The following is a 20,008-nucleotide window of genomic DNA, read 5'->3' on the forward strand; positions in this document are numbered from 1 at the left end:
GAAATCTCTCCTGAATAAGGGTGGAACTTGAGTTTGTAAAAGTGCAGACAAATTGGTGACCTTGGAGCCTGAGATTGTTATTGAGACCTATGGGCTTGAAAATGGGGGGAGTAATTATGTTTTCTGATAGACTAAAAAGCTTTCCAAATGATGTTATTATCAGTGTCTTAGAACATGAATGTTGGAGGAGTGTGGGCACAGCCAGGCTTAATATTTATATTAAAATATTTGTTTTTATAAAGAAAGAGACAAGTATTTCTAAATCTTATTACCGTATACAGTAAAAAATAACTAAAAGAACCAGAGATAAATCTCCTTTCCTTAACCAAAACACTTGAGGCCCTCAGCTTTCTTACTTACTATGCTGCTCAAAGAAAAATCCCTTACAGTGCATTATTTTTTAATATTTTGTTACTTTATTTATTCATAGGGTTCTATTAGCACTCTGTTTTTTACTCTGAGATAGAAGATTTCTATTTGCAGTAAAACTGATCCCAAGGCACCTCTCCTCTATGATAAAATTCTCTCTCCTGACCCACCTAATGTTTGGCCTTCTCCTACAGATGGAGACTGGACTATTCTTAATTCCTCCCTTCAAGCTTCAGATTATTAACCCAGGCCCCATACAAGAGTGTTCCTCTGTAGGTTAATTTATTGGAACTCGGGCTCTATAAAAGTATAGACCTGCCAGAACAACCAACTATAAATTCTGAGCAGAATGAGCTTTGAGAGAGAAAGCAGTGGAAAAGAAAGCTTAGGAGGGACTGAAAAGGTCGCTATTAGTTGTGTGACGGGAACACAATGTCCTGGGTGATTAGCTCCACTATCTCTGCTGCTGGGCCGGATTTTCTGTTAGCTAAATGCCAGCTGCTTATTTTTTTTTTAACTGCCGCTTCTATAATGTTTTCCTTTCTTGTGTCTAATGCTCCGAATCTGGATAGAAACAACCCAGGTCTGCCTGCGAATTACAAGAGTTAATCTTTGTCATTATTTAGAGCGGGCAGAAGGGCACAATTTATGGGCAACGACAGTTAAAGCGAGCCCCTTGATTGATGTCCCTTTATATAATGTCAGTATTTATGGGTGGCACATTCACATTAGGATTTATCTCTCTCTGCTTTGCACATAGGCGCGAGCCTCACTGCACCGGCACTTCACTGGTTCTGCAGGAGACACCGTATAATACAGCTCCGTATTGCCCGTTTATTGCCAAGTCATAAAAAAGATACATCAACATATTTGCAACTTAGACATATAATTTATTGCCAAATATATTCTTGTCAAGACATTTTCTCTGCAGAGCCTCTCATTCCCATTCAGTCTTTTTATTTTTGGCAACCTCTAAGAAAACAATTCCCAAAATGTCTTCACTTAAAATAACTGTATATTTATACTTTTAGAAGCAGCATATAAGGCTTCTATTTTATTCCCTATAAATATTATTTAAAAAAAAAAAAAATATATATATATATATATATATAGGTGTATATATATATTCCCTATGGGACGAGACTGTAAATGATATCCTTATGTCAGAACGTGCCGTTTATAGCAGGAGCCCCAGGCTGCCAAATTTGACGCCGTGCGCCCGAAACGGACCAGAATTTGACGCTGGCGACCAGAATTTCAACTCCGACCTCCCCACAAAATGTAGATTATAATGCATAATGTACCGCCAACTAGAAATTCCTCGTGCTTTTATATGGTCACATAACTCCTCGGTGGCTTATAATAGCTTTATAAATTACAGTAGGGGGTACATTATCCACTATATAAAGGTTCTACTTTACAGTGGACCATATGTGGGCGCAGCCATGATTGTTCTGGCAGCTTCTTCCAAAGTCTGTAATGAATCAGACCCCCCAGTGTTCAATTGTTTATATAAAAAGGGTCTTATTTACCTTAAACAAACATATTTACAAAATCAGTAGGGGGTGATTTACGTAGTGAAAGACAGGGTATAGAGTGCAAAAAATTGGTACAATCTGCCCCATGTTTTGCACTTTGTACCCTGCATGTTGTTATGAAAAAAGGGTAAGTACTAAGGCAATGGGCAGGGCCAGATTTACATAGTGGGCACCCATAAGCCCGCTGACTTTCATCACCCCCCGTCTCCTCCCTTTTATTTACACAAATTTTCATCACCAGAGCAATGGGGATTGACACATGGGACATTTTAAAAACTATTTTCCTCAGTCTTTCTGAACCAATGTGGGTGTCCATGGGCAGCATGCTGCCCCTAAAATCCTGCCACCCTAGGCCGGGCCTTGGTGGCCTCTCCACAAATCTGGGGCTGGAAATGGGCAGTTAAGGGGGATATGATCACTATGTAAAAATATGCACGGGGGTCCTACTATAAAGTCAAAAGCTCCTCTTCCAACAACAGATCTTTCTAGAGGACACAGGGGAATCACTTGGGAGTTCCTTTCCGAAAATCTTTTTAGGGAGATTTGTCACCTGTGGTAGCGCATATTTAACTGCGGCTGACAGATCTGATCATGTGCCATCACCCTTAAATAGACTGTTCCTAGGAGGGGTGAGGTGCCCTTTAATCATATGAGAAAATACAAGCCTCCTGAAAGACTATTACTTATGAACGTATATAAAGATATACCCTGATATTTTATTTCTAAGATTAATACCATTTGCTGCATGTGATGCTAAAAAGGAGCAGCTATTTGTGCTGGTGGCAAGTTCCTGGCTCAGTTGCAGGCTTCTTTAGAAAAGCTTTTTTCCTCCGGTTCAGGTCTCCCAGTGGGTGCCAACCTTCTGATCTGTTCTGTACGGTCTGTTAGCTCAGGCACAACACACCGAATCTGCAAAAATGGAGAGTCCCTCTGCATTGTGCAGTGCTGCAGGGCCCGGCTCGTGCGCAGAATTCACAACGTGTGTGCTCTGTCCTAACCTTTTCAAATGAATTATTGATATGCCCCTGGAAAAAAATCCTAAATCAGTGGAGTGGAAGCTTGTTAGCATGTGGAGAGGTCGATGGCGTGTAGCAGCTCATACACCTTGGCTCAGGTTCCTCACTGATTCATCTTTCTCGTTCCATCATGCCTAGATACAGATGACTCGTCCATCTTCATCATCGGAACAGTGCTCTACAGGAACCTGGGAAGCATATTGTCTTTGCAGAGGTAAGTTTTGGTAGGTCATCACCTGAAACATACACTGTGGTAGATGTTTAATAAATCCACTCTTAATTTTGATAGTTTTGAGATATTTCATGGTGCACAAGGATCAAGATGCCATGGACTCCAGTGCAACTATGCTCAAACTCTGGTTTAACTTTGTTGTACAAATCTCCTTCTGTGGTCCTTCAGTAGAGAGCCCTTGGCACTGAAAGATATTGAGCCAGATTCAATGAGAAAAGGGGCTATCACATGAAAACTAATGTATGAAATGAAATTTGAGATGCAATTCAATGTAGAAAAACTTATCTCACAGTTTATCACCTGGAAACTCTGTGGAAGTCTATGGGAAGAAGCTGGAACTGAATTTGGAGGAAAAGTTTTTTCTCGTCTAAGTCTATGAGTATTCATGTGATAAAACTGTAGAAAGCTTTTTCTCACTGGATTGAATGTGGCCCTAAATGATCCAACAGAAGGCAACTTAGAGTAAAGTTTAGGGCAAAAACTTCACAGATATTCTTGAAATAACTGCTAAATGGTTTATAATTGCAGTATTTTAATATCTGTTATCTTGTGAGCTATGGGGTGGATGCTGGATAAATGATGGACCTTAAAAGAAGGCTTTAATTGAAGTCCACACACCACTGGGCTGAGGTGACAAACAGTAGGAATCCAAGGAAGCAAGTCACATTTTGCTTCATTGTTTCCAATTTACCTGGAATAGCCGATCAGTTTGGAGCAAGTAGAAATGTTCCTTTGAAGGAGCAAGCACATGATATCATCTCTTGAAAACTGTAATATATCAATAACAATCATAAAATGTATTTGGTAAGAGATTTATTAAACATTCACAGCCGTTTAGGTGCAGTATTACAGCAATACCAATTCTCTTGATGTGTTACTGAAGCCGTAGCGGTCATACTTGAACATTTGAGCATGTTCCATATTAATTTAAGGAAAGTATCTCATATCTGTGTTTAAGCTGCCATGTAATGTTATTGAAGCCCATTAAACACATGCCCAATCCCCTCCAGCTCTGCCCAGAATTATCCAGCCCATTCCCCCATCTATTGGTGACCCCCACACACTTTCACATGAACCCATGTCCACCCACCAACACATTTCCATCTTAAAATGAAGATTATTTTTCAGTTAGCATGCATTCAATTGTAATTCACCCACTATATATTATGCAGTGCCATGTGTTTCCATAGTTACATAGTAAGCAAGAACAAAAATAGACACAACGACGTAAAGTTTACATAAAATTCTTCATGTTGATAGAGAGGAAGTTAAAAAGAGAAATTACAGAGTTAGTACTATGGTCAAAAAGACTGCCTACTCCCCTCATTGTATTCACAAAACGTGTTAAAAAATGATGTGTCCGGATGATGCAAACAACTAAAGGAGAGTTAAATATAGAAAGAAATTTCTGATGGACTGGGAAATATGTGTGAAAGAGAAGACAATTCCCGGAAAATGTATATGTCTTTATGTAGTGTTGTTTTTCCTTGGGAATTTATTTTATGACAAGCAAGGCACACTGGGATCTTGGGATACCACAGCTTAACTGACTTGGCCATGGTCACATTGGCCATGGAGTGGGATTTGACCTGGGATCCAGGGTCTGAGGAGTTTCCACTCAAAATGTCTTGTGTGCCTTTAGCCTAACATGTCCTCAACAAGGCACTTGGTCTCTGTTACACCCCTGACCGTAGCACCATCTTCAAACACATGACGTCATTCTATGTACAATAAGATGCCCAACACAATATTTCTCTTGTATTTCCATTGGTCTCTAGAATTCCTTACTGAAATTTATAAGACTTCTTTTTTCTCCAATACCTTCAGATATGCAGCCAGGATATATGTAAAGAGAAGCCACTAGAAGAATAAAGAAGATTAGTGAGTGAGGAGGAAGAATAGTTTTGATAGTGGGACCATGGTTTTAGGTTTTTAGTGGCCTCCTGAATCTCAGTCCAACACTGGCCATATTTACTTTTCCCCCTACAACCTTTAGCTTGGAACCTTTGAGGAACAGGGTCCTCCTGGTTCATTCTGGGATCCTTGTTTGTTTCAGATCTGTGTGTTCTTGTATCATGGACAAGGGGGAGATCCAGGATTAAATTAATTTGAACATCCTCAAACAGAGAACTCGAATCTTATATCATAATTAGTGAAGAGCAAAAATATTTCCGTGACATTTTACAACAGATCTATTAAATTATCTTCCATGTTCAATGTTTTATTATTTTCCCAAAAACAACATTATGTGCTCAATATTTCCCAGGCTGTAGGTTATGTGATACAGAGGCACAAATCTGCATTGCAGTGCTTGGAATCAAGCTCTTTAAGCGCCAAAGGGGCCTGCCGATCCCTCGAGCAGTAAAAAGTTTAATGAACGCAGTAAGGAGAGTGAGGATTTCTGTAGTATCTTTGTAAGGCTGGGTGCACACATCGCAGTGTTGTCGGTTTCTGAAAAATGCTGTAGGCTGTGAGCTTTGTGGAGGAAAGGGCTTTCTTTGTTGTCTTCTTATAGAAAGGCATTGAGGCAGTAAGTGAAGCATCCTGAGGCACCTTCCTATTCTGTTCTGTGCTGATAAGCATCAGCACATCTCTGTACCATATTTCTGTTCCATTCCTGGACCATTTCTACCAGGACAGTTATGCTAAATATCAGCATCAACCAAATGAGGACAAATTTGAAGGCACTGGTACACCTTCTAAAAGATCCCACCACAAATAAATGTACATATAGCATCCATCCCTCCATTCATCTATAAAAAAATGTTTTATAGTTAACAGTTAATTAGTGAGTTTCCCCATGAAATAATGCCCAATAATTGCAGTGCAACAAAGAAAAGATTGTTATACCATCAAAAAATATTGTTGCCCCATAGACTTTGATGCATTTTGGCGAATTTTTAGAGGAACGGGTCAGATGCACCCAATAATAATAAAAAACGGTAAAAATCCCCCCGTATTGTTACATTTTTTAACATGTTAGGTTACTATGGTAAGCTAGGTTTATTCACACCCTAACTGACTTGGTCTCTTATCTATATAATGTCTTCCCATTGATCTGTTCCAAGAGAAAACATTGTTTTTTTAGTTTTTTTGTGCCTCATGATCAAAACCCACCATTGTGGTAACAAAAAATGTACCCAATAATTGCATGACTTGATGCCATTCATTTAAGGTACTTGCATTCAAAGCACTTTCTCTATAGTTCTGCTCCGCTCTGGTGCATTCATTCTCTACATATTTAAGTGGCAACGTTGGTTTGGTTCAGAATAAGAGAAATAAATGGGACGGAGCATGCAGACTGAGGGTGTAGCCAACTTGACATCAATTTTTCTACCGTATCAAACTTAAAAAATATTATTGCATTGTAGCCCTTTGATTAACCACACTATGACACAGGCATAGGGGTAATTAAATAAATGTCTAAAATGGGCTCATATCTAGTAACCCAATGAAGCTAATCAGATGTGTGTTTGTCAAACCAATTTCTGACAAATAAATGTTAACTGCTGATTGGTTGCTATTGGTTACTAGGCAAGTAGGAAACTTTAGACCATTTATTAGCCCCTATCTACATTCTTACAGTCATATGTATGTTATTTGGCATTATTATCCTTTTAGATACTGTATAACTGTATAAAGAACTGAGAGTGAAAGCCTTGCAGGGGGATCATTGATATACCTTAATAATCTCCAGTACTAGGCTATGAAAAATTATTGTTCCATGCACAGGACTCAAGGTAAAAACATTAGGCAGCATGAAAAATGTTCTGATTATGGTACATTTCCAATGAATTGAGCACCATGGTCAATTGAGTCGGGTCTGGCTGGTGTTGTTCAAATGATCCCATAACCCTACATGACACACCTGCCCAGAGAGAAGGGATTGACTGCACTACATAAAGCTTATTTTCTATGTCTATGTGTATTATACAGCAGCAGATACCCTTTTATCTAACACTGGAGTTCTAATCAACATCCAGAACATGACCCAGTCCATAAAGAGAATTCAGTTTATTCTTGTATATTTCATAAATGCATTTATTTTAGAACACTTGATGATGGTGACATCTCTGGAGAGCAACTCATATATAATGCAGATGTAAATAATCAGGGGCGGAATGTCCTATTAGGCAACAAATATCAGGCTTTCCATTGTAGAACCTATAATTATATTCAAATATATCAGTTGATGTATTTTTGGGTGAGGTAAACCTAACCCTAAACCTAACCCTAAAAGTACTCTCTAACCCTAAACCTAACCCTAACCATAAACAACCCCAAACCTACTACCTAACCTTGATCCTAAACCTAACCCTAACCCTAAACCTAACCCAAAAACCTACTCCCTAAACCTAACTATAAACCTAACGCTAACCTTAAACCCTAACCCTAAATCTTAATTACACAGTCATATTCCTAGTACTTTTTTTGTCTTTCTAGAAACACCACCGTGCTGAATTCTAAGATTATCTCCGTTACGGTGAAACCATCGCCCAGATCTATTGCCGTTCCTCTGGATATCGAGTTCTCTCACATGTACAACGTAAGACACAAAATATTTCCTTCCTTTTCTATGACGCTTATTAAAACATGTCGATATTGTACCAAATAACCTGGAGATAAAATGATTTTTCCAAGCACAATAAGAGTTTTTGTTTGCCTTCCTATGGATTATCTAGAAGTTAGGCAAATTCACTTGGAGAAAGTTGCCCACCGGTGGTTTGCGTGCTTGCAAATCCACTTTGATCTCCACTTCTGGAAGGGGGTGGGGGTCCAACTGTGGCTGCATAGGCTGCACCCAGGCCCCACGGAGGTAGTTTAGTTACTGCTAATAATATTATTAACCCCCCATGAATAGCTTATATGCCTACTATCTCCCCAGAATGCCTACTGGGCTTTACTACAGTAATACAGATTTGGGCTCAAGGTCACAGATTCTGAGCTTCTCTTTGTCATCACAAAAATCAATATGTGCTTAGCAGTAACTTCACCAAGTACAATTCCCACACGGTTCACTAGTCCCCACCTTGCCCTGGGCACACAAAATATATTAAGTAAAACAGCAATAGATCCATGATTTAGTTCTCCCTACTCCCGGCATTGAGTTAAACTTTGCCCAACCGCATAGATGCTGGCTGCTCCCTTCTAGGGTCTTGTTCAGGTATTTCAGTAACATTCTGAGTAACATCATTACTAACCTCTCCCTGTTGTGCTCTTTCCAGGGAACCACCAATCAGACGTGCATCGTATGGGATGAAACTGACACGTAAGTTAACTGTTCTACTCACAACTAGCATGCGGTTAGCTGCCATTTAGTATAAGTCACTGTTTCACCTATTTGCTGCAACTATATAATGAGAATGGTTGTAGTTGTTAGAACGTACAGTAACTATGACAGTAATCGCTATTGGTCCGACTTGATTCAAGTGATTAAAAAGTAACCTGTGGCTAAAAATCAGCAGGTATTTACTGGTCACCTGTTGCAGTGGTTGCTATGGGTTACAAGATCTCATACAAAGTTTGGGACTTTTATTATCTGAAAACCTACTGTCTCTGTTTCAAAGGGGAAGGTGGCATGTATTTGTGGTTATTGTATTTAGTATGGAGGTAGGGGAAATAATGATTGAAAGCAAACTGCTTGGTTGCTATAGGTTACTACACCTGGTGCAAACAATGGACCTACTTTTCTTATATACATGGATAGAGTTTAAGCTCTTGTTTGTGCCATGGCTTTTATTGACATAAAACTGATTAACGCAATGCTCTTTTGTGGTGAACTGAGTTTGTAGTATTTTCCCCATAGGAAATAACTAGTTTTAGTAACTATTTGTGAGAGGGGCTTCACCCTATGCTCTCATCCATGCTCAGTTGGTTTTCACTTGGATGTCTATTGTTTCCCTTAGAAAGTATGGAATTTTTACATAAGGTGGGAGCTGCCATACTGTGTGATTTGAACTATATGGTATGACAGTATGAACAAAGCATTTCTTATTTGTACTGTACATTTGTATTTATACATTTGTTGGTTGTTATAGTGTATCACTTAGGTCGGTACACTTGATAGACGTACTTAGTAAACTCTGAATTTATCTATTTTATAAAAAAAAAAACACACCCAAACTCCCATGCCCAATTTGACCTTATTTACTAATTAATAAACTAATTGGATTTGGAAAAATACAATAAAATTGAGTGAAAACCGTAATTGTCGAATTTTTCTGATTTTTTTCCCAAATCGATCGATTTGTTTCAGATTTTTGCCTGAAAACCCCAAATTTTTGGGCTAAATGTAACGCAAAGTCTGTCCCATTGACATATACAGGACCTTGACAGGTCTGCGGATTTTCGGATTCTGACTTTTTGCAGCATCGGGGTACTGACATGGGACCTGTTATCCAGAATGCTCGGGACCTGGGGATCTTTCTGTAATTTGGATCTTCATACCTTAAGTCTACTAAAAAATCATAAAAATAAAAACATTAAATAAACCCAATAGGCTGGTTTTGCCTCCAATAAGGATTAATCATATCTTAGTTGAGATCAAGTACAAGCTACTGTTTTATTATCATTTTTAAAAATGTGGATTATTTGGATAAAATGGAGTCTATTAGAGATTGCCTTCCCATAAATTGGAGCTTTTTTGATGACCTGTATAATAAATCTTTAAAATGTTCAGTTTTGGTACAAGAATTTCCAATACCTTTTCCACAATACATTTCTAGCACACGTACCCTTATTGCTATGCACATTTGCCATGCAATACTTTACAGAACTGACCCATTAAGTGCAAATATAATGGCTATGATTTCCTTATTGAATGCAAATATTAGAGTCGTTGTGAAGTCTAATCACATCTTAATACCGTAACTGTGATGTTATATTTGAGAACATTTTTATGTAACTATTTCCATCTAAACCCCCTACCCCCAGATAAACTCATACAAAGAAGCATGTTTCAATCTAGACCTAATGTCTCTATCTTGTCCTACAGTCACCATCTTGCCCTGTTGTTGCCAACTTGCCTGTTTCCATCCTGCCCTGTAGTTGCCCTCTTACCCTATTATTTCCATCTTAACCCATTGTTGCCGTCTTGCCCTACTATCCCGGTCTTGTCCTATTATGCCATAAAGTCTTAATCTTTCCCTGTTGTTGCCTTTCCCTACAGTCTCTACAGTCTCTACATGCTTTACTGTCTTCATCTTGCCCTGCATTTGAATGTTAGTCCTATTGTCCCATCTTGACCTAATGACCATCTTACCGTACTGTTCTCAACTTTCTCCATCATGCCCTAAAGTGTCTTGCCCTGTTGTTGCTTTTTTGCCCTACTGTCGTCATCTTAAATTTTTGTGGCCATCTTACCTTACTGCTCTCAACTTTCTCCATCATGCCCAACTGTCTCTATTATGCCCTAAAGTCTCCATCTTGCCCTGTTAGTGCCATCTTTCTCTACAGCCTCCATATTTTCCATCATGCCCTGTTATTGAAATATTGTCCTACTATCACCATTTTGCCCTGCTCTTGCCATCTTGTCCTACAGTCTCCATGTTGCCCTTCTGTCTTCATTTGGCCATTTTTCCCTGTCATTGACATTTTGCTTCACTGTCTTCATCATGCCCTGCTGTACCTTCTATCCTCTACTCTTTTTGCCTAGACATGTTGCTTTGTCATACAACCCCACTATCTGTGGATGTCAGAGCAGTCAGCCCTCATTGTCCCACCTAAGGACTGCTCAGTCCATAAGCACACAAGTCACAAGTGATCTTGCTTGTTATCTACTTTTTCTGCTCCATTTCACACATTGATCGCCCCATGGTGTTAAAAGTTCAGCGAGGTCGGACAATCAACAAGAGTTTCCCTTTTAAAAAAAAAGATTCTCAGAGGAAAACAAATCATGTCAAAAAGGTCACGGAATGTTCTGAGAGCGGCTGCTGTAGGTGAAAGCAAAAGGTCTTGTATTCTGGAGCTTTGCATGTGCTCTTGGTAACCGCGGAAACATAAAGCGTAGAGAGAGAGGACTTAAAAATGCAGAGAGACAAATTGAATTGGAAGCTTTTTGGAAAAAACAGATGGAGGGAAACATTATTATCAGACATACCAAGTGGTCTCCTAGACTGCCGCAGGGAATGTGGGGAAGGATTGTTCTGCATACAAACCCCCAGACTTTGGGAAAAAGACAAACAAAATAGGAGACAAGCTACGTCCGCTCATTTTTTTAATGGTTTTCCCCTGGATTTGATACTCGTGAATGATTAACGACTTGGAGCACTTAAAGTTAAAGTTGTGCAATGATTCTTGGCCCAGCAGAGATTTCAGAAAAATTAATTAGCTACTCAAAACCTCAGGAATTCAGCAAATCTTTTTGTGCGCGCGTGCGTTGCATTCAGGAACTAAATGAAGAGGTTTTGTCTCCATTATGAGGGGTTTCCATTCTCCGTCTTTTCACGGGGATCATTTTGGGGCTAAAGATACATGACTTGGGGAAGTGAAGTAAAAAAATATTTAAATCTGAGGTTATAATGTTTGCCCTCTTTTGAGAAAATAGGCCACACATCCCTGGCATTGCAGTCTATCTGATTTGATTTTCCTCTAATATTGAGGTCCCCAACACTTTTTACCCAAGAGTGACATTCAGATGTAAAAATTGTTGGGGAGCAACACAAGCATGTAAATGTTGGGTAGTGCAAAATAAGTGTTGTGTTTGGCCATTTGGTAGCCCCTATCTGGACTTTCATCCTACAGGAAGCTCTGTTTGGCAGTACCCTTGGTTTTTATGCAACCACAAGTTACTCACAAACCAGTAATTCAAAAATAAGCACCTACATTGAGGTCACTGGGAAAAACAACCAAGGGGTTGGTGAGCAACATGTTGCTCGCAAGACACTGATTGGGGACCACTGCTCTGATGTAACTGCCCAAATAAAGGGAATACACGAGCTGCCATTTTGGTTTTTGGAAAGTGGGCAGATTTTTTCTCTATGATTCATTTAGGCTGGCCTTACACATCCTGATAAAATCACATGAAACAGAGTATGGTAGGGTCGGGTTTGGGCAGATTTGAACATTTCATCTGACCATCATGTAGGTCAGTCTATTGCTCATTGGGAAATGAGGAAGTGAAAATAAGCCTGTGGCCAATTGGTCAGATACTGATAAGTATCGGGCAGTATAGGGAATTTTTTAGGCCCGAAGCTGAGCTTAGGGCAATTTGACAAATTACATCCACAGTATTTTATATTTTCCCTGCCTACAAGGTCACTGACTACTAGGAAGCTAGGTCACTAGGAAGCAAATTTCTGCTTCCACAGAAAGAACTGAGCAATGCAGACTCCCTCAATCAGTTGTCCCATGAGTCAGCCAACTGAGGTTATTTACTGGAGACAGTTAGTTGTATATCCAAATAATTCTCCATATGTCGACCAAAAACATGTATCATGTTTTGTTGGTACCTTTTCCAGCTGCTCCCAGGGGTGGAACACTGCTGCATGCCATTGCTCACCTCAGCTGGACCAACGCAGAAGTATTGGAAGAAGGGACTTCTAATATAGCTCACAACACGTCACTTTCACACAGAAACATGAGTGCTAATGGTTCTTATCCAGGATTAGTGATGGGCGAATTTCGCGCGAAATTCGCGAAACGGCGGAAAATTCGTGAAACGGCGCCGGCGTCTCGTTTTTGACGCCGGCGCCCGTTTTTGACGCCGGCACCCGTTTTTGACGCCGGCGCCCATTTTTCCGACGCCAGCGTCCGTTTTTGACGCCGAATTTTCGCGGGAGTTTCGCAAATTTATTCGCTGCTGGCGAATCGCGCAAATTCGCCGCGAATTCGCGCCTGGCGAATAAATTCGCCCATCACTATCCAGGATCAGTAGATTTCACAATGGTTATTACTCCCAACACAGGTGCTTCCCTCAGTGGACCAGTTTCCTTAAAGGTTGCTTCAAGGGGTTACACTAAGATGTCCCTGAGTCCCAACCATTTGAGTCACTACCCTTGAGGAGTGTCACCTTTGGCGCTACTTCTTTACTAAAGGGTGGGTGGGTTTTTCTATGCTATGAAGCATAGAAATGTGCATCAAGGCAACATCTTGGGAAATGGCTTACCCCTCCCTTGTGCGAAATCTGGTCACTTTATCTAAAGACTTTGGTGATTATGGAGCATAAAAGGAATCCGCTAATCAGGCTACTTTATCCTCATCGGCTGAACAGAACAAGCACAGTTCAAGCCACTACTGTTCTTTAGGCTTTAATTAACCTATGTCCTCGACCACTTGCTCTAAATGATGGAAAGATTGCCACCCTTACTTTATGTTCCTTGACAAGGTTATTATTTCTAATATTTGGATGTAATGACGGCAGATGGAGACCCAGTTATGTTAGTCAGAGGAGTGAAAGTGGCAAGGCGCTGAACCATGTTTAAATAAAATGTCTGCACAGCCACTTTCATGTTAAATGACATTTCTCACTGGCTGATAACACTGCCCGGCCGAGGCCCATTAAATCAGCTCCCTTCTGCTTTCCTGACACACCACAAATTACATCCCTAATTTGGTTTCATTACTTTCCATGTGATTATGGGTGAATGGGAAGCTGAGAAGTGTTTGTGACAATCTGTTATTCAGCAAAACTCTATCATCGATGATGGATTTCTGCTTCAACATATTTGTCATTGACTTAAAAATAATAAAAAAAACTCAAAAATGAATGACTGTTTCCTTTGCATGTCTGAATGGACTGTTATTGTTGGTCTCTGGAGGCATATAAGGATTTATATCCTTTCAATCCCTCCCAAATAAGTGAAAGACTCTGATGACAGGTCTGCCCTGCCCTCACCATACATCAACTAGATTACTGTAGATAGGCTCATCTCCATGGACCTCTGATTATATTGCTTTGTAAGCACCATCAATAGGGTGTGGACCTCTACTAAGGGCAAGGAGCAGTTACACAACTAGAGTGACAGTGGAGAAGAAAGAAAGCATTGGTTTGGATGGAGCTTTACTATAAAGAACTGGACCAGCTTATCCAAAAATAGTAGCAGACAAAGTTATTGGAGATATTTTCTCAACCCACCAGCAAGCTGATTATGTCCTTGATCATATTCCCCATGATTTTGCCAGCTAGTGTGTCACGATCTTTGCCTATGGACTATGTACCTGTGCAACCTAAGTTGGTCTTTAGGCTGTAAAAGAGCACTCTGGTAATAGAAGAACTAAAGAGCATCTTAAGACAGTGAGTATTGAAGCTTAAGAAGTCAATACGATTGTTCTTCAGTTAAATTCTCTCATCTGAAGAGTTTGTGATGTGACCTGCAAACCAAATAACAGGAGGACATTGTTTTTGGCCATTGGTTACTTGTTCCTCTCCACTGAATATATTATATCTTCTTTGCATGGAGAGTTTTTATCCAGTGAAACTCTCTTTATCATTTATTGTATTGTAAATGTAATATAAGAGCATGCATTGCCCCCATACAGCATACAATCTAAATGGACACAGGGATAAAAAGGTGGAACATACACCATTACTTTACCCACAGTGCAGAGTAGTTCCCAGCTAAATTCAAATGCATTTTGCAGTGGGGCTAAGGTGCAGCATCAATATTGGTACTAACACAAAAGATTCAGTTGGAGTGAGTAGGAGCACTGGCACAGCAACTCTAAGATACAGGACTCCATTGTGCCAGAGTGTGTGAACCGTGAACCTTGCCCCAATTCTCCTAAGCTTGGGGCACAGTACATGAATAGAATAGGGCTGATAGGTACAAGCACATACATGTCTTGGGTTTTTTCCTATAGTATCAATTTTTGTCCCAAGAGATGAACCTTGTAATCATAAATCAGTTCAGTACTGGCCTACTGTAAAAGGGAACTAATATTCTATCAGTATTTCCAAGGACACATGTAGAGGGTCAAAGCTTTATGCTAGTGACCTATCACCCAGAGCTACAGGCACAAACACATGCCCAAATTAAACCATCTGTGTGTTCTAATTAGCTATTGTATTGATATTGATGTGTGCTGCCCAGGCAGCCTTTGTCTCTCTGTACTAGATTATGTGTCTACTCTTGGTTTATATCTAACTACATGTGGGAAGTAGTGAGAACATGGCATCTCCTGTATCATTGAGCACTTGTGTTATTGTAGATTTCAGTAGGCTAAGAGGGTACAAAAGCCCAAGACTTGTCTTTTGGTTTAATGTATAAAGGACCATTTGCTTATAGGATTGGTGAATTGTGACTCATGATCAACTTTGTTTCATTCGTACCCTCACCTTGATGGTGTCCACCAAAATATTTTTTTTTTTAATCTTCTTTGTTGTGCTTTGTTGTGCTGATTTGTGGAAATACATATAATATTAATCTCGGCGTCCCCACACCGGCTCATTCCAGCGGCACCGCTTTAAGTTTCGCTTCATTAACTGTTTCTAACAAAGCGCCACTGGTGTTCCCTGAAATATATTGTTATATAGATTATTCTGGTTTAGCACTTCTGATAGACGGCACAGGGGAATTATTCAGGCACAGGCAGGGAATCCCTGGACGGGACACAGACAGTAACCATAATAAAGTGGATGGCTGGGGTGCTCATTAAGTCTTAAGTTTGCTTCCTTGTATCTTGTTGGTTTTCTAAAGCCCCCAATAGTTTGCAGTGTTGGCTCAGAATACCCCATACTGGTGGTGTGTAATGTGTTCGCATACCAAGGCCACCACTGTACCACCAATAGGCATGCCTGCAGAACCCTGTATTTTAATTTTTAATAAAGGGCTCTTGCACTAAGTGCATTCTGGAATAGCTTCTGGCAGGCCATGGTCAATAGAAGCCTTGCCTTAAAACCCAAACTGTGCCCTTTCTCTGTCAATTATCTGTCAAATCCCGAATCCATGATTAGATTGATCTCCCATTTTTGTTTTATGGTTGTACATACAGTACTTTGTTTAGCATCACTTGATACACAAGCCTTAAATTGTCTAAACAGTCACCAGGATTGTGATGATGGACTCCTTGCTAAGCCTTAAGCTGGCGTTTCTTGCTGCTCTGCTGGGGATTCAGTTCCAGCCAGTTCCAATATCAGGCAGTAGCCTAAGTTTACTGCAGAACTAATTTTCAACATCATCTGGTCACCACTACATCCTTCCGTGTCACGGTCTCTGTTGAAGACAGTTCAGAACAGACTACTGCAGAGGCAAGCAATAATCACCATGTTTTTGGTTGTTATTAGTGATGGGCGAATTTGTGGCGTTTCGCTTTGCAGAAAAATTCGTGAATTTCCTGTGAAATTCACAAAATGACGAAAAATTCGCAAAACGGAGCCGGTGTCGTTTTTGACACCGGTGTCCGTTTTTGATGCCGGCGTCGGTTTTTTGATGCCGGCATCCGTTTTTTTGATGACGGCGCAAATCTGCTGGCGAAAATGCGCCGGTGTCCAAAAAACGGAATTTTCGCAATGGTGATGCGAATCATTGGGTTTGCCACAAATTCGCGCTTGGCGAATACATTTGCCCATCACTAGTTGTTATCAATTGCTTAGAGTCGTACCATAGTATAACTAAAGGCTGCAGGATGGGCAATATTTATTGATGTCCCTTTCTTGCTCGACTGTCAATCTTGTTTTTCTACTGGCATTTTGTTGCTTTTTCCCCTACTATGCCAATCTTGTCATACTATCTTCATCTTGTCCTATTATACCCACATGGCTTTGCTGACCCCATCTTTACTTACTGTCCCCATTTTGACTTGTTGTCTACTTATCTCCACACTGTCTCCATCTTGTTCTACTATTGCCATATGGTCCTTTTGTTGCAATCTTGCACCAATATCTCTAATCTCTCTTTTCTTGACTTACTGTCTCAATCTTGTCCTGTTCTTGCCCTACTGACTCCATCTTGTTTTTCTACTGAAATGTAATTTTTTTGTGATCTTTCCCTACTACTGTATGTCCATCATGTCCCACTATTTCCATTGTGTCCTACTTTCTCCATCTTGTCCTACTGTCACCCTGCTGTCTCAATATTGTCCTCTTCTTGTGTTCTTGTCCTACTGTCTGGATCCTTGTTTTTCTACTGAAATTTCATTGTTATTTTGCGATCTTTCCCTACTATGTGCATCTTGTCCTACTACACTCTCACAATCATGTCCTACAATCCCCATCTTGTTCTACTATACCCATCTTGCCCTACTGTCTCCATCTTGCTGTACAGTCTCCATCTTGTCCTATTGCCTCCATCTTGCTCTACCGTCCCCATCTTTACTTACCGTGTCCCCATTTTGCCTTGTTATCTACTTATTTCCATACTGTCGCCATTTTATTCTCCTATTGCCATTCTCCTTTTGTTGCCATCTTGCACCAACTGTCCTTGACCTGCTGTCAATCTTGTCCTATTCTTGTGTAGTGAACTTCGCGATTCCTGCAAAAAATTCACAAAACGACGCCGGCGTCCATTTTTTTTTATGCCGGCAATTTTTTGCGGCGGTTTCGCAAATGTATTCGCCGGCGGTGAATCCCGGGAATTCGCCATGAATTTGCGCCTGGCAAATAAATTTGCCCATCACTATTCTTGTGTTCTTGTCCATTCTGTCTGCATTATTCTTGCCATACAATTACCGTCTTGCCCTAAATCTTCTGCTCTGGAGGCCCAGACTGTACTGACTGTAGGGCCCTGGTAATCGTGCACATTTGGACTCCCTATAGATAGTTTGGGGATGCTGCCAGTTTGAAGAGGATGTTCACATGGGGGTGAGACTGAAGATTGTTTTGCAGTTCTAGCTTCATGATTCATAGCAAATTCTGAGAACTCTCCAGAAGTAAATAGCTGAAATACATAATGACTGTAATTATCATCACTGCTATTAAAGTGATACTGACACAGCGGATTCTGTTTTCTAACTGCAGCAGAAGTGCTAGGCTTAGGACCTGGTGATGGAACTTTGTTTTGCAGATACTGCAGTATTTTGGAAGCTACAGCAGCTTGAAAATACAGACCTGATTCCTCCCGGAGCATCAGAAGTTTAGTTGGTACCATAGACAATAGCAAGCAGAGAAGAATCTGGTCTGTATTTCTGGGCTACTGTAGCTCCAAAAATACAGCAAGTTTGACTAGGGTCTGATTGGGGTACCCCAGACCCACCAGAGAACTGAACCTCTAGGGCCCCCTTATCGCCTACACACCCACCTATGCTGCTGACACTCATACAATATAGACATTTCTTACATATAGCAACCACAAATACCTCCCCCATTTCATCCCCAAGGCTGAGAGTTTCCAGCAAAGGCTCAGATGCCTGATCTTCACTGCCTAATTTAATTCACTTCACATAACCAGCTAGTGACATGCCCTATATGCTCCAAACATGACTGGCACTAAATCCTGACTCTTGTCCCCCACCCTCCCACTAGCAGGTAGCACCTTATTCTTTATTCTCACTCCTCTCTCCAGGTAGCACCTTATTCTTTATTCTCACTCCTCTCTCCAGGTAGCACCTTATTCTTTATTCTCACTCCTCTCTCCAGGTAGCACCTTATTCTTTATTCTCACTCCCCTCTCCACGTAGCACCTTATTCTTTATTCTCACTCCTCTCTCCAGGTAGCACCTTATTCTTTATTCTCACTCCTCTCTCCAGGTAGCACCTTATTCTTTATTCTCCCTCCTCTCTCCAGGTAGCACCTTATTCTTTATTCTCACTCCCCTCTCCAGGTAGCACCTTATTCTTTATTCTCACTCCTCTCTCCAGGTAGCACCTTATTCTTTATTCTCACTCCTCTCTCCAGGTAGCACCTTATTCTTTATTCTCACTCCTCTCTCCAGGTAGCACCTTATTCTTTATTCTCCCTCCTCTCTCCAGGTAGCACCTTATTCTTTATTCTCACTCCTCTCTCCAGGTAGCACCTTATTCTTTATTCTCACTCCTCTCTCCAGGTAGCACCTTATTTTTTATTCTCACTCCTCTCTCCAGGTAGCACCTTATTCTTTATTCTCACTCCTCTCTCCAGGTAGCACCTTATTCTTTATTCTCACTCCTCTCTCCAGGTAGCACCTTATTCTGCATCCAAACGCCCCTCTCCAGGTAGCACCTTATTCTGCATCCATGCTCCCCTCTCCAGGTAGCACCTTATTCTTTATTCTCCCTCCTCTCTCCAGGTAGCACCTTATTCTTTATTCTCCCTCCTCTCTCCAGGTAGCACCTTATTCTTTATTCTCACTCCTCTCTCCAGGTAGCACCTTATTCTTTATTCTCCCTCCTCTCTCCAGGTAGCACCTTATTCTTTATTCTCCCTCCTCTCTCCAGGTAGCACCTTATTCTTTATTCTCCCTCCTCTCTCCAGGTAGCACCTTATTCTTTATTCTCCCTCCTCTCTCCAGGTAGCACCTTATTCTTTATTCTCCCTCCTCTCTCCAGGTAGCACCTTATTCTTTATTCTCACTCCTCTCTCCAGGTAGCACCTTATTCTTTATTCTCACTCCTCTCTCCAGGTAGCACCTTATTCTTTATTCACACTCCCCTCTCCAGGTAGCACCTTATTCTTTATTCTCACTCCTCTCTCCAGGTAGCACCTTATTCTGCATCAACACTCCCCACAGCAGGTGTGCTATTCTGCATCTGGCACTTCCTTCTACAGGTAGCACCTTATTATCCTGTGGCACCTCCTGTGCAGGTAGACCAGATATCAGTGCAGTCACCTCGGTTGCAATCCGTAGCCATGCAAATATATAACATACAGTGCTGCGCAATATGTTGGTGCTATATAAATACATGTTAATAATAATAATCCAGAGTAATCAGTTCAGTAAATATTAGTCAAGCCGCGGGACTACTGGCAAGAAGGATTGAGACTGAGTATCCAACATGCTGA

At 40.7% G+C, this 20,008-nt stretch overlaps 1 protein-coding gene across 6 annotated transcripts in view; it reads left to right on the forward strand.

The window, feature by feature from the left end:
- The window catches only part of LOC108718612 (adhesion G protein-coupled receptor B1-like), a 323,650-nt gene that overhangs the window by 219,565 nt on the left and 84,077 nt on the right, over positions 1-20,008 (forward strand). For all 6 annotated transcript variants that reach the window (XM_041566669.1, XM_041566667.1, XM_041566668.1 and 3 more), the window contains exons 15-17: positions 3,062-3,137; positions 7,599-7,701; positions 8,381-8,424. In XM_041566669.1, the coding sequence (XP_041422603.1) occupies positions 3,062-3,137; positions 7,599-7,701; positions 8,381-8,424 (223 nt within the window). The remainder of the gene's footprint in view (positions 1-3,061; positions 3,138-7,598; positions 7,702-8,380; positions 8,425-20,008) is intronic.

The sequence above is a fragment of the Xenopus laevis genome, chromosome 6L (assembly GCF_017654675.1).
Source record: "Xenopus laevis strain J_2021 chromosome 6L, Xenopus_laevis_v10.1, whole genome shotgun sequence".
NCBI classification, from domain to species: Eukaryota; Metazoa; Chordata; class Amphibia; order Anura; family Pipidae; genus Xenopus; species Xenopus laevis.